The sequence below is a fragment of the Ruditapes philippinarum genome, unplaced genomic scaffold, assembly GCF_026571515.1.
Source record: "Ruditapes philippinarum isolate M1 unplaced genomic scaffold, ASM2657151v2 ctg11387_1_1_1_1, whole genome shotgun sequence".
Classification (NCBI taxonomy): domain Eukaryota; kingdom Metazoa; phylum Mollusca; class Bivalvia; order Venerida; family Veneridae; genus Ruditapes; species Ruditapes philippinarum.
Window position 1 is genome coordinate 1 of NW_026851579.1, and position 17,020 is coordinate 17,020.

At 33.3% G+C, this 17,020-nt stretch overlaps 1 protein-coding gene across 1 annotated transcript; it reads left to right on the top strand.

Annotated features, from left to right (window-relative positions):
• Nucleotides 1-701: 701 nt before the first annotated feature.
• Nucleotides 702-15,867, top strand: LOC132749887 (centrosomal protein POC5-like; the record flags this gene model as incomplete). The annotated part of the gene is made up of 6 exons (XM_060739840.1): nt 702-796; nt 1,811-1,881; nt 3,288-3,395; nt 4,071-4,141; nt 14,402-14,600; nt 15,679-15,867. Coding segments are annotated over 6 exons (733 nt in total), but the record flags the coding sequence as incomplete, so codon positions are not given.
• Between the last annotated feature and the right edge of the window lie 1,153 nt (nt 15,868-17,020).

Genomic DNA, 17,020 nt, shown 5'->3' on the forward strand with positions numbered 1-17,020 from the left:
AAGTTATACCAACATTATCTAGGGTCCTTCCCTGAAGGTCTATCTTGTTGGCTTAATGGTAACATAGTAAGTAAATGTGGTTTTTAGAAATGCTGAGATATTTATTTATATGATAAGCGATTAAATGTGCAGTAATATTCCGAAAATATAGCAAAATATAAACAAAGTAGTATTCTGACTTCTGTAAAGAAATGTTATTCACTATAATTGTATAGATTACCAAAAAAACATTTAAATAAAAAAAAGGTTCTTCTAGGTTTTTAAGTTTTTGAAATTGTAAAAAAATATCCTTATATAAAATGTTTTTGAGAGAAAAAAAAAGGATAGTTTTTCGGACAAATGGACCTTTTTTGTATTGGTATGAACAACAGATATCCAACGGGAAATCTTCGCACCCGAATACAATTATATGTTAATTTCTTCTGGGGTTAATAATTTTGAAAAAAAATATTGGTGGTTTAACTTGAACCGTATCGTGACCGTAAAATTAATTTTATAGAAACAATACAAAACCGATGCGATAAAATATTAACTCAAGAGTTTCTTGGTAACCATGTTTACACAAACTAAGTTAAGAATACATATACAAAACAAACTGTAGTTATATCATGTGTATTGCTATAAATCTATGTAGTCTTTTTAGTGTATTAAATATTGTACGCAAACTGCCTTTGTTATGTTTTGCTTGAAACTGTCACCAGCCGTTTTATATATTATGGGCCACAAACTACACCAAGAGAAAAGCTTCCTGATTTTGGAGGCCAGTCACCAATCCTAGACGAAAAGAGACCACATGGTAATGTTGCTGATTTGTTACATGATCCCTGAATAGATTTGGTTATTATTCAATTATGATTCAATTTAGCTTTTGTTATATGACATGATTTTGTTTAACTTGTGTTATATTACATAACTCAATTTAACTTGTGTTATATATGATTTAATTTAAGTTGTGTTACATCAGACCTGATTTAATTTAATTTGCATTCTATGACATCATACAATTTACATGTGTTATATAACATTATTAAATTGGCCTTTAGCTATGACATGATTAAGTATGAGTTAAGACAATTTTTAGGCCGGCTATTTGAAGAATAATTGGGCATAGGCATAACACTTTTAAAGTTTTGTATGCCATATCATATCTCATTAACAACTAATGCTAATTTGCACCTATGTTTGAGAGTTTAATAGGAGGTCTCTATCTAATGACCTTCAGTGGTGGCATGGCCGAGTGGTTAACACGTCAGACTAGCAATCAAATGATCGCTAGCCCATGGGTTCAAACCCCGCCAGGGGCAAGTTGTTGTTTCCTTGAGCAAGAAACTTTACACACATTGCTCAGTACTGGTTGGTTCCAGGAACGGATTTTAAAGTGTGTCTATAAGCTTATAGCTTCCTACACTATCAAACTAAAATAAATTCTGTATAAACCAACTTTTGTATGAATTTATAATAGCTCTTTTGAACTTAGAATTTAATTTTTGGTTAAATTTTGCATGCAACATCAATCTTCAAAACTATTGAAGCTTTCCACATAACACTTAGTACCTGTCTTTTGGATCTTAACTGGAGGTCACTGTCAGAGGCTCATAATTTTTACATGGATTTTAGGGCCCTGATTGAACTTTGAAAAACAAAATTGTTAAAATTTTTATATGCAGCATGTATTTTCAATGCAAATGGGCGGTTTTCATTTATGAATTAATGCATGTCTGTAGGATTATAGTTGGAGGCCACTATAAAAGGTCAGTAACTCTAGCATGGATTTTGACAAAATTGTTGACAAGTTGTTTATATTTTACAGATCCTATACCCAGTCATTATTTTGCAAGAATACCATCAACAGTCTCAGATTTGAATGGAAACAACAATAAGGTAAAAACATTTGAAATTTTATTTAAATGATAACTTCTTGTTCTTAAACTTGACTAATTGAAGAATATGATAACTCTTTTATCTTAAGCTGGACTTATGGAAGGATATGATAACTCATTGATCTTGAGCTTGACTAACTGAAGGAAATGATAACTTGTTTATCTTTAGCTTGACTAATTGAATGGTATGATAACTCCTTGATCTTAAGGTGGACTTATGGAAGGATATGATAACTCCTTGATCTTGAGCTTGACTAACTGAAGGAAATGATAACTTGTTTATCTTAAGCTTGACTAATTGAATGGTATGATAACTCCTTGATCTTAAGCTGGACTTATGGAAGGATATGATAACTCCTTGATCTAAAGCTTGACTAACTGAAGGAAATGATAACTTGTTTATCTTAAGCTTGACTAATTGAATGGTATGATAACTCCTTGATCTTAAGCTGGACTTATGGAAGGATATGATAACTCCTTGATCTTGAGCTTGACTAACTGAAGGAAATGATAACTTGTTTATCTTAAGCTTGACTAATTGAATGGTATGATAACTCCTTGATCTTAAGCTGGACTTATTGAAGGATATGATAACTCCTTGATCTTAAGCTTGACTAATTGAAGGATATGATAACTCTTTTATCTTAAGCTTGACTAATTGAAGGATATGATAACTCCTTGATCTTAAGCTTGACTTATTTAAGGATATGATAACTCCTTGATCTTAAGCTTGACTTATTTAAGGATATGATAACTCTTTGATCTTTAGCTTGACTAATTGAAGGATATGATAACTCCTTGATCTTAAGCTTTTTTCAGCAACTAACAAACAACTGTTATAGATTGATTGATTGATGATTTTTTTCCCGCATATTATTTTCCAGCAGCTAACAAACAACTTGTATTTAAGAAATAATATATCCCAAACAGTGATTTTATAGCTAAATAATTTCACTGTTTGGAGTTTGGGTGCCAGGAATTATATCATGAGGGTGTAAACCTTCTATTGAATGATAATTGATTTTTTCAGCAGCTATCAAACAACTAATATAGATTCAGGGAATTTTTTTGGTTTGTTTTATAGCCGATATTCTGTAATATTCCCAGTTGAAAATAGTGATAATTTTCCCAGTCCACAGGAAAAAAATTGTAATTAAAAGTTACACAATAAATATATACACAATAAATATATTAAATAACAAATTCTAAAATCTTTGAAAATAAGATACAGTCCTAGAAAGTGACTCTTTGCATTCATTTATTTACTGCAAAATTTAAGTAATACATTTTTCCCATTTTTAACAAAGCATTGCTGAAATTCCCAATTCCGTTGGTATGGGTCATATTTCTAAAATCCCTGAGATAGATTGATTGATGATATTTTTATGTTTTTGTATTTTGCCGCAGGTAACTGGAGAATATGAGAAAGTATACAAAGCAACAGTAGATCCTGATGTAGCTAAGATGGAGAATATGATGGACCAATGGTGCCTAGATCTAAAGAGAAATGTTCTTGTATGTTTAATTCTTTAATCATGTTGTTAATGATATACTATGCTAAAATTTTATTTTTAAAAATATTAATAATTGCTACACAGTCTCTTTGTATGTATAAAATAAACATGTTTGTAATTCATTTAAGGTAGATATGATATGTTTTGATTTCTACACATTATAATTTTATGTGGTCACCATATGAATATATAGTGTCATTTAAAAAAAAAACTGGCAGTTTTTTAAGAAAAAGACCAATTTTACTTGACCCGTAATAAGGGAATGCAGCTTCCCATACATAGTTTATTCATTATTTTATTCAAATTAAGAATTTCATCGATTTCAATGCATTTCTAAGATAAAAATATTTTACCAAAAGATGAACAAGGTATATGACTTTAAAGATTTAGGTTAAAATGTTTTTATTGCATACCCGCGCCGCTAAATTTGCGACTCCGTAATAATGTGGATAAATTTTAAAAATGTAGTTTGAAAGATAAAACTTCATTTAATTCAATGCAACTGTCATTAAATATGGTATTCGAATATTTTAACTTTAAAAACAGTATTCTCACTCATGGCTGTGCCTCTAGTGAGAATACTGTTTTAAAAGCTCACTGGATGAAATAAAATTTCATCATACACTAAAAACAAACAAAATATTATTTATTTATTTTTATCTTTATTTTAATAAAGGCTGAGTTCAGTCAATCAAAAATCCGGATAGTGGAACAAGGCAGACTTCAACTGGTGAAAGAACAAGAAAAGTAAGTTAGTTATATATTATATGCAAGGCCGGCAAAATGAATTGTCACTATTGCCTAGGTTGTCCCACAGCCTGTACGGACAAGTGAAGATTTTCAAGAATTAACTATGTAAATATCAAACAGACAAGTTAAAAAATGCTTCACATAGAAACGGACAAGTAGCCGACCCTGAATATTATGTACATTTTATGACTTAATATAAATCTGATATTTAAAGACAATTACCACCAAGTGCTTGTTATCCCCGCCCATAGATCGGGGGATATTGTTTTGACGTTGTCCGTCTGTCCGTCCTTCCGTCCGTCCATCCGAATTTCGTTTCCGGACAAGTTCTCTGCAACTACTGGCTGGAATTCAACGAAACTTTATGGGAATCATCAATATCAAGAGGAGATGCGCATATCGTCAGCTTGTTCCGGTCAGACCCTTTAACTCAGAGTTATGGCCCTTGACTAGTTATGCAGTATGCATATATATAGAGTAAAAATCGTTTCCGGACTAGTTCTCTTAAACTACTGGCTGGAATTCAACGAAACTTTATGGGAACCTTCAATACCAAGAGGAGACGGGCATATCGTCGCCTTGTATCGGTCAGACACTTTCACTCAGAGTTATGGCCCTTTATTAGTATGCATATAGAGTAAAAATTGTTTCCGGACTACCCGTCCCTAGATTTGCCACTTAAATGCCACCCTTTTCAATGGTGGAGTATTTAGACAATTTTCCACCAATAATGCCACAAAAATGCCACCAAAACGCCACTTAAATCATGAAAATGGTGAAAAATTTGAGCAGGACTGATGGTATATAATTTTCCAGTTAATTCCACCTTTTTAGCTCACCTGTCACAAAGTGACAGGGTGAGCTTTTGTGATCGCTTTTCGTCCGTCGTCCGTCCGTCCGTAAACTTTTGCTTAAAATGACATCTCCTCATAAACCACTGAGCCAATTTCATCCAAACTTCACAGGAATGTTCCTTTGGTGGTCACCTTTAAAAATTGTTCAAAGAATTTAATTCCATGCAGAACTCTGGTTGCCATGGCAACCGAAAGAAAAATATTTAAATATCTTCTTTTAAACAACCCTAAGAGCTAGAGCTTAGATATTTGGCATGAAACATCTTCTAGTGAGTGTCTACCAAGTTTGTTCAAATAAAAGCCCTGGGGTCAAAATTGGCCCCGCCCCAGGGGGTCATTGATTTTCCCTATATGCATATAGTAAAAACTTAAAAAATCTTCTTTTATAGAACCCAAAGAGCTAGAGCTAAGATATTTGGCATGAAACATCTTCTAGTGAGTGTCTACCAAGTTTGTTCAAATAAAAGCCCTGGGGTCAAAATTGGCCCCGCCCCAGGGGGTCATTGATCTTCCCTATATGCATATAGTAAAAACTTGAATCTTCTTTTAAAGAACTCAAAGAGGTAGAGCTAAGATATTTAGCATAAAACATGTTCTAATGGGTGACTACCAAATTTGTTCAAATAAAAGCCCTGGGGTCAAAATTGGCCCCGCCCCGGTGGTCATTGATTTTCCTTATATGTGTATGGCAAAAGCTTAACAAATCTTCTTTGAAAAAACCCATATAGCTAGAGTTTAGATATTAAGCATGAAACATCTTCTAATCAGTGTCTACAAAGTTTGTTCAAATAATAGCCCCGGGGTCAAAATTGGCCCTGCCCCGGGGGTCATTGATTTTCCTTTTCTGTGTATAGCAAAAGCTTAACAAATCTTCTTTGAAAAAACCCATATAGCTAGAGTATAGATATTAAGCATGAAACATCTTCTAATCAGTGTCTACAAAGTTTGTTCAAATAATAGCCCTGGGGTCAAAATTGGCCCCGCCCCGGTGGTCATTGATTTTCCTTATATGTGTATGGCAAAAGCTTAACAAATCTTCTTTGAAAAAACCCATATAGCTAGAGTTTAGATATAAAGCATGAAATATCTTTTAGTAAATATCTACAAAGTTTGTTCAAATAAAAGCCCGGGTGTCAAAACTGGCCCTGCCCCAGGGGTGTCATTTTTTTAAACTATATGTGTATAGTAAAAACTTAAAATATCTTCTTTTGAAAAACCCAATGAGCTAGAACTTAGATATTTAGCATGAAACATCTTCTTATGGGTGTCTACCAAGTTTGTTCAAATAAACAAATAAAAGCCCTTGGGTTAAAATTGGCCCGGGGGGGGGGGGCTATATACAGGTGAGCGACCTCAGGGCCATCATGGCCCTCTTGTTTACACTTAATGCCACCAATGAGTGGAAAGTTGGTGGAGTATTTAGACAAACTTTCACCATTATGCCACCTTAGGGTGGCAAACCCATTTTCCACCAAATGCCACTTGTTTCCACTAATTGCCACCATCATGGTGGAAAGATGGTGGAGTATTTAGACAAATTTCCACCATTATGCCACCATTGAGTGGCAAACTCATTTTCCACCAAATGCCACTTATTTCCACCTTTTGCCACCATAAGGGTCGAAAGTTGGTGGAGTATTTAGACACTGTTCCACCATTTTTCCACCACAAAGTGGCAAATTCAGTTTCCACTAAATGCCACCTATTTTCACCCTTTCAGAAATTTTCCACCTTGTGCGTGGCAATAGCTGGAAACTGCTTAAAAGTCACCCTGTACCCTAAAAAAGAAACAAACAAATTTTAAAAATAATCGTTTTTAATGTCTCCATATGAAATAATTGTCTCAAAAAATAGCAACACATTAGTCCATTTATTATCTTCAGTTTATCTTTCTATTCCTGGACGATTTGAGGAGGTGCAGAATCACCCTATGGATTACAGTCCTTTAGGTTGTCAGCCACTTTTCCAGCGCACAATCTGAAACAAAAAAATATTATGAATAATTGTTGCAATAATGGAAAACATTAGCTTACATTAATTTTTTACATAACTATTGGATATTTCTATATTAAAGTTGAGTGCATAGATATGATTAAAACCTTAACAAAACAGTATTGCAGACGTGGAAGAATCAAACTTTTCTTATTTATTAATACTGCAAGGCAGAAAATGTATGCAGTCAATCAAAACTGATATTTTCATTCAGTTCATTAGTTACCTTTCAAGAACTTAAGTTTTGCCTTGTTTGCAAAAGCAGGTCTGGCGTCAGACTCTCTGTTCCATTTTCTCATACCAAACAACGAGCCGCCTTTAATCTCCTCTATACTGAATAGCATTCTGTACCTTTCTCATATGAGGCATAGTGCCTCAGTTCTGCCATCACTTGGTCCTAAAATATGATTATCAATATCCAATAAGTAAAGACAGAAAATGAAACATGGTATATGTATACAACTCCAAAATTTTAAAAAAAGAAATAAATTAAGAAATACAACACGTCAACATCAGTGCAGGTTAAGTAATTTAATAATCTTCCAGTTTCCACAGTATATAAACGATTTGAACCCCAACCGGATCTTGTGAGAAGATCTCAGCATCTAAACGTACAATCAGGCGTAATGACACATTAAACTATTAAAAATCGGCTTGAATTTAATATGTTACAGTATGTTAACATTTGAATCATATTAAGAAATAATTTATCTTTGCTTAAATATACATCCATAACCTTCTTAAAACGCTGTGCTCTTCGCCTCATGTATTGTTTATGTCAACACACGCCGATTACACAAGCAAATGTATGCCTAAAATTGTTTAATTCACTATAACTCATATCTGAATCTTTAATTTATTGTCTTAACCTCATGTTACCGGACAGACACTTGTGAAAATATCTTTGAATCTTGATAAAACATAGTAAAAAATAGAGGCGACATTTCTGATAACTGTACCCGTCTTGCTAAAACAATTTTAATGATCTGTACCCTACTTGTGTTTTCACTGAACCATTACTTGCGAGTCACTTTTGATGATTTTTATTGTGTTTTTGTCGTATGTTCCAAATTTTATTGTGCAGAATATGAAGTTATTGTGTCACAAGAGAAGGGTACATGTTTTACATGTAAGTAACTAAAACTGCATATGAATGGCGGAGCTTCGTCATGTTTTCACTGTCTACGAAAGTGGCTGTTTAAACGAATCATAAAGTCAATTATTTCTTGATAGGAATAATTAACTAACAAACCTCATCTTCACTTACCATTCATTTTTCTTTGGAAAGATATAAAGCTAAAATATTACATATGTACTATATTTTTTTTATATTTAGTTCAACGGCATTGTTGTTAGTTTTGACGTGACCGTTATATAACGTCACGTATCAATAAACCTCGAAATATCATTTAAAGAATTTTTTTGCAGATTACTTATTTCAACATGTTGCAAGCTTTACACCTACCGTTGGTTTCATTCTACTTTTTTAAACACTGTTTTATATTCTCAGAAATTCATCGACTTTCTATTTCTGACATGTAAACGACTTTTATTCTTGTATATCTTTCATAGGCATCTTTTTAAACGGAGAATATTCGGGAAATTTTGAAACTTTAATTGTCAGTGTTTCAGCAATTGGTGTTATAATCTTCTTTTTTTCGTTTACGTTATTGGCTGTGACGCTGAAATTTTTTAAGTAGGACATTTTATTCTGATCATTATTTATTCTTATTTTCAAGTTGCAGTCTGGATGGCGAATAATTATGTGGCCAATGATGGCATTGAAATTCGTAGTCTTTACTGAACGGTATATACTAATAATATCTGTCATATTTTGCGGTTCGGAACGGAATATCCGTCCCGAGGTGACCCGCCCATGGGCGGGTGACCGAGGGACGGATATTCCGATCCGAACCGCAAACATATGTCAGATATTTTTTCTTGCATATTCTACCATATTCCATTATATTTTAAATTCTTTATCTTTATTTTCAATGAAAATTTATATCATTACAACCGTAACTACTTTCATTCAACAGCGTATGAATTACAAAATCATTCATAACGGTAAAATGACGTCATTTTTATCGTGCCATTGTACAGCACGCGACTCATCTGGAACCCCCATGCCAGATGAAATTTCCGGCATGGGTAAAACTAACGGAAACGCTAGTCTGATATGCAAGAAAGTTGTATTCTTTCATGGTGACCCGAAAGAAAAATATACATAGCATTATATATTTTATTAAACAAATGATTAACAATATTATCAGTTAAACCAATTCTCGGTAAATACCTTAGATCCCACCTTATATACTAAAATTCTATTACAATCATTTAGATTTTATGGCAATAATTGATACAAAATCGCAATGAACGTAAACTTTTCTCCAATAAATCTTTAAAAATACTCACAAGTCAGGGTACAGATAAAATTCGTAAACTCACAAGTAGGGTTCATAATCACCAGCAAGTAACGTTCAGTTTACGGAAATGACCTCCTTGATAAACTCTTAAATTTATGTTCAAGATACAGCAATATGTTATGCATATGACTAAATTATTGTTTGTTATTTATCACTTTAGTAGTTCGATATCACAATTCAATGTTTAACTAAATCAACATTGGAATATGACGGGTTTTTGTTCGTGTTCAGTGTTGATCACCTGAAAGTTGTTCGTGAGTTTCGATTATTTTATAGCCTTCGTGCTTACGTTTATGTTTTGCATAACTTAGACGTTTAATAAAGTTTCTCTCTTATAATATACATATAGATTTACTAACCTAACGTCCATCAGTATCAATATAAATACCAATATCTCAAACAAGTGAAGTGGCAGAATATGGCTGACACTAAAATCTTCTCACAAGATCCGGTTGGGGTTCAAATCGTTTATATACTGTGGTTTCAGTTCTTAACGAACCTTCATCAGGATAAATATTTGACAAAATTTTCAAACTTAGGTGTACAAAAACTCTAAAATTTGTAAAACTAAATGTAAATGCAAATTAAAGTGTCATAAAGAGTTTGAATAAAAGTAGGTTTGTAAATAGTGCATAATAGCTATATTTATTAAGAACTGAAAAGTGTCTTATTGGGTACTGCGACACTTCTTTCCTATCAATTCTGAAATAACTTTGAATTAACAAGATACCTTTTTAAAGCCACTGAAGAACAAGTGTGTTGCTCCAGGCTGGTCCGCATTGCTTTGTGTCTGCAAAAGAATAATTCTTATTTAATGCTGTTTCTGTTATGAACTGTCATTCTCCTACTCTAGACTGTCTAGTTATGGTTATATATCTACTGCACCATGAAAGCTGAATTACAACAATGCATGAAGGAATGAAGCTTACTATTAAAACAGTTACTTTTGATCTGATTCACATGTGACACACAAGGAAATATGTTTATAGCATGAAAGTTGTAGTAATAGGTACCTGGTTATCTATAGTTTGATTGATGTAATATTGTACATAATACTGATATTGTACTTACTGATTAATTTCTATAATTATTTTCTTAAACTTAAAATTTCTAACATACTGTATTTATGAAATGATGAAGCTCTTCCTACATTCTTTACATTCCTACATTCTTTATATGTAATTTCAGCTTTCTTTTTTTAGTCAAGTTACAAACATAACAGATTTAAAACATAATTTTATACAATACCACTTCATTATTTTTACTGTAAAAAAAACTTAATAGTTTCTGCAAAAATAATAATAAATGTTATATGTAAAAGTTGCTTACCTGAAACTTTGACTTGGAATGATTCTGCTGTTTATCTTCTTGTCTAATGTTATACATTACACATTCACACTTCAGTTAAAACTTCTCATTTCTATTTGCCACACTAATAAGACTTTTAATGTATTCTTTGAGAAATCAAAAATATGCACCCTTACATTTTAAACAAGATAATATCTCCAGAATTGCTACAATACCAATCATTTCCTTTGTGTTTGCAAGCTTTAACTGACCTCAATTCCTTTGAATTCAAACTTTACAACCGTACAACTGGAAGGTTCCATTATAATTTTAAACTGTGAGGGATTATTCAAAAACCATAGCGCCCATCATTTTATTTTTTACATTCATTTGAATGTATAAACTATGTCTAATATCTAAATAGATTGAGTAGAAATAAGTTTTTGAAAGATAATTTAGCATGCTATTTTAACACAGATTCTACATATAACATGTATAATGTTGCCTCTCCCAAAACAATCAAATGGAACAGTCTGGTCAGCTTGAGTAAACTATTAACCCCATGCAGAGATTACTAGATAAGAGGGCAGTAGTTTTATCAGATCTGTGTTGTATGCCTTGTTGTTAAATCTTATAGGATGCAGTATTTACTAGCTAGTATTTTTTACTTATCCTGATTATAAGAAATTATCAGGAACTATTAGCTATTTACTTTTCACACAATTATTTTTACTATAGATTTAAAGCCTCTGATAGGCATACTATATTGTGTATGTATAATAAGCAAGCACAGTGCTTCATTATCTTGAAGGCTGATCTATTTTTATGTATATTTATTAAATAGCATTTAAATATTATTGTTAACAAGTTTGATTAATGTTTTTTTTTCTTCTTTAAAATACATAACTCTCTCCTGCAAAGTTATGGAGTTATTGCCCTTTGCAAGTTTTAATTTGCAAAGCATAGTACAAAAAATGTTTGATACAATAATTTTAAACTCCACATGTAACTAAATCTCATTGATGAAAAGTACAAGGCATAGGAATCATAACTCTTAAAGAGTCTTTATTGCATGATTTGGGGTTTATTTCCATTTTGTACTTCTCCATGCTTAATTTTTGTTCTGATTATTAAGCTTAAAAAGTATTGGAGATATTAATTTGAAACTTCACAGATATAGATCTTTGTGAGTAATGTGCTGTGTTTAAGAACCATAACTCTTTTGCATACTTTTGGAGATATTGCCCTTTGCATTTTTCACTTTAATTATTGTAAGCATCACATGAAAAGTGTAAGTACTCACCAGATATTAGCTTAAAGTAATATTAAAGAGACAAATCTCAATTAGAAGAAAAGACCAAAGTCAAAATTTATTCAAGATTGACATCAAATATCATAGCAGATTTTAACAACAAACTTTATGCAGAAAAATGCATTTTCTGGGCATTGAAGAACATTTCAACTATTTAATGTACAGATTGCAACTAAAAAAGCTAAGTACACTTTTGTGACAGCCGTAATTTCATTTTACAAGCATAGAATGGAACATAGACATTTTTGACTTTAAGTCAAACTTTACATCCCTAAAGAAAATTACTGAAAAAAAAAAAGAAAGAAAAAATGGAAAATAAAGTAACCCCATACTTTTCTAATTTTTCTTGCTCTTAATTAATTATGTGTGTTTTACGCCTGGAAAAGTGATTTCACGTCCAATTTCAGTGTCTTTTCCTGCTACTTTACAGCTGGAATTATCATACCATTATGGGCAGTGACTTTGTATCAGAATTGTGTTCATGGCATTCTTGTATTGCATATAAAATATTTTATAGAAATACGAGTTTCTGATAAATTTTCAAACTGGTCAACTTTAATTTATTCTATTTTTGATAAAAAGTTCACTTGATGCTTTGATAAAACCTAGAAACAGATTTATTTCAGTTTGGAGCTTTAACTTAAATAAATCTTTTAAACCCTGCAATGCACAATCATTTCTCAGTTTTCCCTTTCCCTGTTCGACTAAAAGTTATTCACAAAAATTTCTAAGTTTTTTTCCACTAATTTGCCACCCAGAAAATAGTTAGAGTTTTGCTTTTCCACTAAAAGCCACTCATTTCCCACCTTCAAAATAAATTAAGTTTCATTTTTCACCAATTTCCACCTTATTGCCACCATGAAAAAAGTCTATGTTCAAATTTCCACTCAATGCCACCTAAATGCCACCAAAGGATAGTGGCGTTTGGTGGTAATTTTGCCACTACAGTGGAAAAAGAGTGGAATTTTGTCATTTTCCAGTTAATTTCACCCTTTTTACACTTAATGCCACCCTTTTCAGGGGAAATAGCTGGCAAGTAGTGGCAAATCTAGGGACGGGCAGTTCTCTGCAACTATTGGCTGGAATTCAACAAAACTTTATGGGAACATTCATTACCAAGAGGAGATGCACATTTCGTCGCCTTGTTCCAGTCAGACACTTTAAATCAGAGTTATGGCCCTTGATTAGTTGTGCAGTATGCATATAGATTTAAAATGGTTTCCGCGCTATGTCTCAGCAACTACTGTCTGGAATTCAACAAAACTTTATGGGAACCTTCAATACCAAGAGGAGATGCGCATATCGCCGTCTTTTCCGGTCAGACACTTTAACTCAGAGCTATGGCCCTTGATTAGTTATTAGTTTCTGAACTACTTTTCTGCAACAACTGGCTGGAATTCAACAAAACTTCATGGGAACCTTCAATACAAAGAGGAGATGCGCCTATCGTCAGCTTGTTCCGGTCAGACACTCAGAGTTATGGCCCTTGATTAGTTATGCAGTATGCATATAGAACATTATATTCGTTTCCGCACTACTTCTCTGCAACTACTGGCTGGAGTTCAATGAAACTTTATGGAACCTTAAATACCAAGAGGAGATGCGTATATCATCGCTTTGTTCCGGTCAGACACTTTTACTTATGTTAAAGTTATGGCCCTTGATTAATTATGCAGTATGCAGTATGCAACCAGAGCAATAATCTTTTCCGTGCTACTTCTCTGTAACTACTGACTGGAATTCAACGAAACTTTATGGAACCTTAAATACCAAGAGGAGATGCCTATATCATCGCTTTGTTCCGGTCAGACACTTAAACTTATGTAAAAGTTATGACCCTTGAATATTTATGCAGTATGCAACCAGAGCAATAATCTTTTCCGTGCTACTTCTCTGTAACTACTGACTGGAATTCAACGAAATTTTACGGGAACCTTCATTACCAAGAGGAGATGTGCATATAGCTTGTTCCGGTCAGACACTTTAACTCTGAGTTTTGGCCCTTGATTAGTTATGTAGTATGCATTTAGAGCAATATTGCTATTTCTTTGCAACTGCTGTATTGAGTTCAACAAAACTTTATGGCAACCATGGATACACAAAGGCAATTTACATCTCATTGGCATGTCAAGATATTACTATCTAACACAGAGTTATGGCTCTATTATTGCCCTGAATATTCATCAAGTACAAAGAATATTATTGTTTATGCCATGATAAATATATAAATAAAGCCTTAGCATGTCTTCGGTTGTTGTGTTAGTAATAACCAGTATTCGGCGGGGGGATATAAATTCAACGAATTTGCTTGTTGAAGTCTTGAAGTTGTTCAAAAAATGTTGGACATGTTAAGACATTGACTGGTATATTAGACTCTGTATTTCAGGCATGCCTCTGACAAGATGAAACTTGTAGAAGAAATAAATAGTTTAAAGGAATTACTAGCTACGTATGAAAAATCCATAGACAGGAAGGATCAAGTAATCTCTAATCTGACGCATGCAATGCAGAAACAGAAGGATAAAAATGAAATGATGAGAACATTCTGTGAGTGGAAGATGAAACATAATGATTTCAAAAGAGAGGTATAACTTTACATACAGACTTTCCGACAGATATTTAATAAAAAACTTGGCAATAAGATTATATAAAAATGTAAAATTTCTAGTTGCAAAGTAGATTATTTTAGATTTTTATCATTATCGGGGCATGAATCATGTCTGGGACGCCTCTGGGACAGACACCTAATTTCCGGGACATTCCCGGACATCCGGGACGTGATGGCATGTGTATGTATCGTCCATTTTCCGTTATAAGACGCATTTTTGAGACTCAAACTTCAAATATAGTATTGGTAAACCATCTTATAATTGAGTACTACAAAAAAACTGATTGAAAAATTTACAAATTTCTTCTATCTAGTGTTACTATTCACTTTTACTTTCAAATTAGTCGTCAGCCATTTGTCATACAGGGCTATAGTATGTATGGTCACATTTTATATTTAGTATTGGTAAATCAGAAAGCTTCATTGCGTTATACTGTTGAATACTTTAATGTATAAAGCTATATTTCTGCTGCTGCAATAATTATTGTTTGAATTTTAAAAACTGCTTCTTCCAAAATGCTTTTATGAAAGAATTATGATAGTAAACTTGCTTAAAAATGAATAAGCACATACACGAAATTATTGTTAAATGAATAAAAATGCTGTATTATTTTATTTAACTTGATACATATCTCAGAAATTTTTAATTATTTCACTTTACTTAAAATGTATATAATCAATTATATTTAGCAATACTTGGACATTCGATCCAGTTCTGGATTAACTGATCATCTTGTTGCCATCTCTATAATTTTGTTAACTACAGGCAGCATATATTTATATAAAGAGCTTCAATATAACACAGTGGGTTTAAATCCCGACATGGACTTTGAATTCTTTCAAGTGAGGAAGCTATCCAGCTAGCTTACAGAACATTGGTGGTTCTTCTCAGGTGCGCGTCCGTGCCTAAAATAATGCACGGAAGGGCACCTGAGGTCCTCCTTCACCATTAAAGCTGGAACATTGCCATATGACCTGTACTGTGTTGGTATGACGTAAAACCCAATTAAAAAAAAACAACAAAAAACAAAACAAACAAACTTAATATTTTTCAGACATTTTGTACCATGATAGCTAAGAAGCATCATCAAAGATGTTTACAAAGAAAAGTTTGGGATGCTTGGCACTCGGTCATAGAGACAAAATGGCGGGTGCGTGTAGAAAAAGCCTGCCAGGCGAAGGCGCAAGAAGTTTGTATTCAGCTCACGAATAATTATGAGGCAAAACTGGATTCAGTAAGTTAATTTACCAGTTATTTTGTTACCTTCTTTCCAGTTAGTGCTTTCAATGTTGTACACACATCTTCCGACAGTAATGTATAATATTATAATCATAAAAGGTATAATTATGATGTAACATTATAAAATATGCAGAACACATCAAAATAAGATTGTATATTGATATGCAGATTAAAAGGCTGCTAATTTGTCCCAAGCCAATTAGGTAAGTATCTTAAAAAAGTTTACAGCCCGACCCAAATGCTACTCTACTTCGGCTGGTTGACTTCTGATGAAATAGCAGCCTATGCTTATTATAGTCTGGAGTTCCTTCCCCTTACACTGCAAACTCCTCACACTGATTACCTCCCTTGGCAGAATTGTAATCACTGCCTTCACAGACGTCACATTATGATGAAAGTCACATGACGTAACGCCGAAATTCAAATGTAAATATCGGCCGTTACGTAGAAAATCTAACGTCATTTTTCTCTTTCTGTTTTATTTTTAACTTTTTGTACCTACGTCCGTTATATTTTATCAAAAAATTATCAAAAGTATACAAAATAATGAAAAATAAATTAAAAAGCTAAAAAATATAAATATCCAAATATTGATATTTCAATGTTTGTGATGACAGAGATCTCTGTACTGATAATGAGAGATCACTGCGTAGAGGATTGCTTACACTGTAGTAAAGGTAGACAGGGAACCAGTCTACCTTCCCCTTACACTGTAGTTAAAGCAGGCAGGGAACCTGTCAACCTTCCCCTTACACTGTAGTTAAAGTCGGCAAGGGAACCAGCAGTCTACCTTCCCCTTACACTGTAGTTTAAAAGTAGGGCAGGGGAACCATGTCTACCTTCCCCTTACACTTGTAGTTAAAGTAGGCTTAGGGAACCTGTTCTACCTTCCCCTTACACTGTAGTTAAAGTAGGCAGGGAACCAGTCTACCTTTCCCTTACACTGTAGTTAAAGTAGGCAGGGAACCTAGTCTACCTTCCCCCTTACACTGTAGTACAGTGGAACCTGAGTCTACCTATTTACACGCTTTAGTTAAAGTAGGGCATAGGGGAAGCTAACTACCTAGCTTCGTGAATACATGTTCCCTGGCTACATTACTACAGAACAAGTGTAAGCGGGAAAGTGACTTGTTTCCCTGCCTACTTTAAACTTACAG